Below are 6,000 nucleotides of genomic sequence, written 5' to 3' on the forward strand. Positions count from 1 at the left end.
GAAAACGATTGTATCATCAAACATGAGATCGAAAATTGGGGATGATTTGTCATTCCCTTAAGACATCGACTGGAGTATTTAAACTATCTTAGACCTTGATTTCTAAGTGATGTGAGACTATTAATCGTAGTAAAAATAATATAATATCCATTGGTACAATATATAAAAAATGTACTTATGTAAGGATGACAACAGGGCGGGACGGGAACAAGTTTCACTATCCCATCCCCAAAGAAAAAAATTCATCATAATACTCAAATCCAACATGTATCAAATTTTTGTCTCATCTTCATCCCACCGAATAACAGGTATTTACTATACTTATACTCACTTTCTAATTGTTTTAATATTAACTAATTAATTATTTTTTATAGCATAATATAAAATTGCGGTAAAGAACATATTGAATAGTAAAAGGAGGTTTGTTTCTTCAATATCAAATATTGAGAAAAAAATTATAATAATCTATATTTTAATTGTATATATTTCAAATTAGAATATCAAATAAAATTTCGCGATAACTAAAGCATTTATTAAATTTGGAAACAATTTTAATTACTACTTTTTGTATGCAGTAGTGACCAGGAAAAAAACATGATGTATTTTTTTTTATATGTCCTAAATTTTGAATTATAATAAATAATTAATTTACAATTAAAATAACTTTTATAAATGTTAGCTTAAAGGTCAATATAACTAAGCGTGTGGCAGCTATGATTTGTCTTGAATTTTTAGACAATTGAATATAGAAATTGTTTTTCTTAATGAATTTTTATCCACTGATGTATAGATCCATACAACACTAGCCCGGTTGGAAAGACTAGAGATTTCCTACCCTTGTCTTCAAGTTGCATCAAATCATCTGCTCAAAAAGATTCTTGGACATATTTTGAAGCACATCTACACAGTACTCATTTAAATGGCACAACACTATTTAGTCTGAGCAAAAAACATTGTAAAAATTCTACAAGTTATTGTAAAGCCTTGAAATCGAGAAGCATAATTTTAAAACTTTGATGAAGACTTGGAGAATTTCTGAAGACATAAACTCCTTCATAGTCTGAGGCAGCCATCGATGTAGCTTGAAAGGTTGGGGTGATGAAGCAAGCTTGAACAGGAAAAGAGGTCCCACGAATGTTATAGGAAGGAGGGCGAAAAGATGGTCATGGATAGAGCAGGGAATTCCACATATATTCAAAAAGGGTTTGGAGAAAGCGTAAAATGTCTAAAAAGAAGGGAGAGAAGATGGCGACAAATATAGGGACGCATGCACCCCGTTGCTTCCCTTCATCTTCCTAAACACACATAAAATTCTCACCAATCTATTTCTTTATATCTTGGACTACGTCAACTTTATTTTTAAATATTTATCACATCCAAATTAATTGAAATAGGTAAACGTGAATTTGTTAAAGGGTGATATGATATGATATGGACAGACATTTGCGTCATCCAAAAGAGATAGAGAGAGAGAGTTGGAGAAAATGGGAAAGCGGCAATCACAAATTTGCGTATGTTGTTTCTTTGTAAGTGAATATTATTGTGGGAAAAAAAGCGCAGAAAAAGATAGGTATAGCTAGGGTAAGAGTGGTAACGAAAGATAAAATTAGAGATGAGAAACAAATAAAGAAAGAAAACACTTTTGAAAGGGCCATGTGGTGAGCATGTGGGGATTGCATTCTGCTCTTTTTCTTAAGGCAATGCCAAATCCCAAGTGACCGGGAATTTGAATTCCCGTGGGACCTAACGCACTCCTATCACCATGTTTTCCGGATCCTGCCAATTTTCCTTTTCTTCCTTTCATCTTCTCTTCTTCCATATCTCTCTCACACGCCCAACCAACCCCAAACCCTACCTACGCATCACTCTTTAACTCCACTCAAATACTATAATCCTTGAATCAATTCTAAATACTTTTGTTGGGTGAGATTTACCACAACATTCTAAGTCCAACATTCCAGAAACATGGCAAATCATGTTACTGTGGGGAAATCTTATTATTATTTTACCTTTTCTATAATAATTAATAAAAATAACGGCACATGAGATCGTTTTTAATTATGATCTCAGAACATGGCACATGCATGAGAATTGTATGGTAGCCAAACATTAGTTTGCATGTCAACCAATCCGAAATGAAGAGTGCGCATTTCATGCCAACTCCTAAGGCTCTGCAGTTGTTCTTTTATTGCTATCTATCAAATCAAATCATCCATTCATTTTTCTTTTCTTTTTCCTGTTTGCCAATGACACTCCATTCTCTATATTGCAACTGTTAACGTTATTACAAACAATACACTAACTTTCTAAAAATCACTGTTCATGGTGTCTGTGAAAGAACCTATACATCACGACGGTGCTATATTAAATCTATCCCTGCCAGGGAAACAGACCAAATGCTTCGCTTTCTCTATTATTACTTTATCACATATAATTAACTACAATAAATGTAGTCCACCAAAATTTTAAGAACACTGCTTTTAAAGACACAATACACTTGCATACAAAAAATAATATATCTATACAGGGATGCATAAAACTTCGATACTGTATTTGTGACAAGCCTGGGTTGTTTTTCTTTTTTTCAATTATAATATATTTATTAAATTAATGACCGTAATGATCAACCTCTAATTAAATAATAATGTAAATTGAAAAATAACATGAACATGAATTTCAGCTTTTATGCAATGGTGGTAAATGATCGATAGACCTTGAGACCTTGAGATGTCAACATAATTCATGACTAAGATGTTAAAGTTTAATAATATGACGTGACCTTATTTAAAATTTTAGGAAATAAAGAAAAATAATAATAGAACCATTTCTCAATACACTTTATTGTTTCTGAAATTTGTTTAAAATTATAATTTTGATGAACTCATTTCTTTACTTAATGTAAATTACTTAATTATACTTTTGATTTAGAATGTTAGTAGTTAGATTTATTTAGTGATGTTGACTTCATATAATAAAAGAAAAGTACTATATTTTCTAAGTTGCCTCCAATTATATTTATTGATTCAAGTTTAAACATAAATGCATTTTAAAAATAATAACTACATTAAGATTGGGTTAGCGGAAATTTTCTTATAACTAAGTTCATTAAACACTAATAAAATTCTCATATTACATGTCTTGTAAATTTGTTAAAAAGATTTGCAAGAAAATTTTTTTTCTTACTATTTTTTTTAAGATCTAAATTGACAAATAATTTTTTAGTGGGTAATTATTTCCTACAAAATTATAAAATTCGTAAGTATTTTTTATAAAATTTGTTGTGAAAAATATTTTATATAAAATATTTTAAAAAAATTGGCAGCAAATTTTTTTTCATAACAAAATTTATAAGTATTTCCTACAAAAAAAAATTTCAAAACAAAATTGACAGGAAATATGAGTTTTTTTAATAATAAAAGGTGATTATTGTTTAGTATTTCGATCTAGAAGTAGCTTTCAATACATTTTAATCAATAATTATTTTTTTGCTAAAGGTTTGGAATCATGTGCCAAACTTTTTTTTTACTTATAGTACTATTTAAAAACTTTTTGTAGAATATAATCTATTGCATAATGAATTATAAATTTTTAAAAAGCAGTTTTTTGCTCGTAAATTAAGAACTAATTGTTACTTGACTGCACTGTTTTATTCTGTGTTATTTAATATAAATAAATATTCATGTTGGATAACGTATACATATATATTCAATTATATTCCATTTGATCTATATTATGGACAACATAAAATCAGTTAATTAAACTCAGGGATTTAACTAAGTTTGCATTGAACAAAAAGGTACTATTATTATTGTTACATAGTCATGATTAAATATGTTTGATATATATTTTAACCACAATGATCAACGCATTAACAAAGTTTTCCACTATCTAAGCATGATCAATCTAAATCGAGTTTTCACAATGGGAAATAGACTTGATGCCGTTCAAGGACTAAAAGTTCTGCAAACTTTAACATGACGAGGATTACGTATTATTTTTAGATTAAAAAAAATGTTATTTATACAGCAAATCATAAAATAATATTTTGCTGTGTTTATCATAAAAAGATGAATTGCTGTATATATATTGCATCCTTTTTTTTGGAAAACTCCAATCCAAGTTTTACAAGAACATCAAGAAAGACCTGACAAAATGTTGATATATTTTGAACATTTGTAAAACAATATTAAAATATTATGGTGTGAATATCTTGCCTTATCAATAACACGTCATGATTAAAGCATGCTATATTTATTTCATTAATTATTGCATAAAGCAACTTTTTCTATCCAATCCAAGTGAGCAAATCGAATTTTCTCTGAACTTTTTTTTAATAGGATGAAAAATAATGGTGATATACTTTTAATATATGAAAACATATATTGCAAAAACGAAACGATGTAAATCTCTTTTTTGGGGGGAATCTTGTTTAGTTGAAAACTGAATATAAGAATTTATTGTGGAAATGAATTAAGTGTAGAAAATACAAATACATCCTATTCCATAATTTAATTACCCTAAAACTGAGGGCACATATAAGAAGATAAAATACAAGCTATAATCATTAATTAATAATAATTAATAGCGATGATAAGGTACAATCTTTCTCTCACGGAGTTCCACTCGCGGGCCATAGGCACATTGTTTCGAAGTGAGTCGTATTTAGTGAGTTTTGTTTGTATTCAAAACAAAGATACCGATGTTAGGTTTGCATTACATTAAGGTCACCTTTATTCTTCTTTACCACTAATCTAAATACATTGTTTTCTTTATAATGTAACATTATTCTCTATGGTTTTGGGTAGTGGGCCAGGGACTCCATGTGCCAGCATGTGCTGTGTCTTTCTCTCAAAGCCCCACCATTCTCATCTTTCGAGCACATAAATTCCTTCTCTTCTCACTCTTCCTCTTCCCAACCCTTCTCTCTCTTTCTCTCTCTTTCTCAGATCCTCATCATATACCACTTTGCTTCCATCTCTAACACTGCAACGTCACTCATCAAATCTTACTCTTATTTCTTCTTTCTCCATCTTCTACTATTTCTTTCAACAATTTCATCAAGGTATGCCTTAACTGCTTCATTTTTTTCTTTTCTTTCTAGCTAATAGCCTGTATGAATAAATCACATTAAATTGAATTTTCTCTAGCCCTAGCTAACTAGCATATGCATCGCATCACATCACTCTTACACCCCTTCTTGTGAATTCCAAACAGAATGCGAAATATCAACACCGTGAAGCAAGAATTCCTCAAAAAATGGATATGGGGTCTCAGAAAATATAGCTCTCAAAAGAAGAACATGAGTCTGTTGGAGAGAAAGAAGGCCATAAAGCTGTCAGCAGATTTGGCCATGGCTTCCACCAGAAACAAAACCACTCGCTGGAGCAAGGCCCTCATAGCCAATGCTTCCAAAAGTAGCAGCAACAAAGTCCTCACGGAACACGTGCTGGGCTCATCACCACCACCACAGAGGGTAAGGAAAAGCTCAGCGAATTATTCGCACAGCACAAGGATGAGAAGCTGCAGAAGAAGAAAGCGCGCAGTCCACAGACCAAAGGATAGGGTGGTGGCGAGTTTCATTGCGAAAAAGCTGGTCCAGAAGCGAACGCGGAGGCTGAAGAGTCTCTTACCAGGAGGAGAATTCATGGACGATGTGTCTCTGGTGGAGGAAACCCTAGATTATGTAGAATCACTGCGAGCTCAAGTTGAAGTAATGAGATGCCTCGTCACTGCCTCAGAGCTCATGATCCTAAATCCATCGTAAATATCTCTTTAGAATATACAATTATAATCAATCCATATGCTTCATTATATTATATTTTTATAATATTATGTTTTTTAATATTTGTTTTCTGGTTTTATAAAATTTGCCTCTTCACATTTTCTCTTTGTGAGATAGAAGGGGTGGAGAAGAAAATTAAAAAAGAGGCGTTCCCATGTATACGCTAAGGCATTGTACAGAGGTAAACATATATAAATCAAATTAAGGTTTTATTTTCA

General features: G+C 31.2%; 1 protein-coding gene across 1 annotated transcript; it reads left to right on the forward strand.

The window, feature by feature from the left end:
• Positions 1-4,840: 4,840 nt before the first annotated feature.
• P1R1 (transcription factor) lies at positions 4,841-6,000 on the forward strand. Its single transcript, XM_028061189.2, has 2 exons — positions 4,841-5,062; positions 5,215-6,000. Exon 2 carries the CDS (start codon positions 5,216-5,218, stop codon positions 5,762-5,764), a length of 549 nt encoding a protein of 182 aa, XP_027916990.1. The 5' UTR covers positions 4,841-5,062; position 5,215; the 3' UTR covers positions 5,765-6,000.

The sequence above is a fragment of the Vigna unguiculata genome, chromosome 3 (genome assembly GCF_037176805.1).
Source record: "Vigna unguiculata cultivar grain cowpea cultivar isolate G323 ecotype 2 chromosome 3, ASM3717680v1, whole genome shotgun sequence".
NCBI lineage: Eukaryota > Viridiplantae > Streptophyta > Magnoliopsida > Fabales > Fabaceae > Vigna > Vigna unguiculata.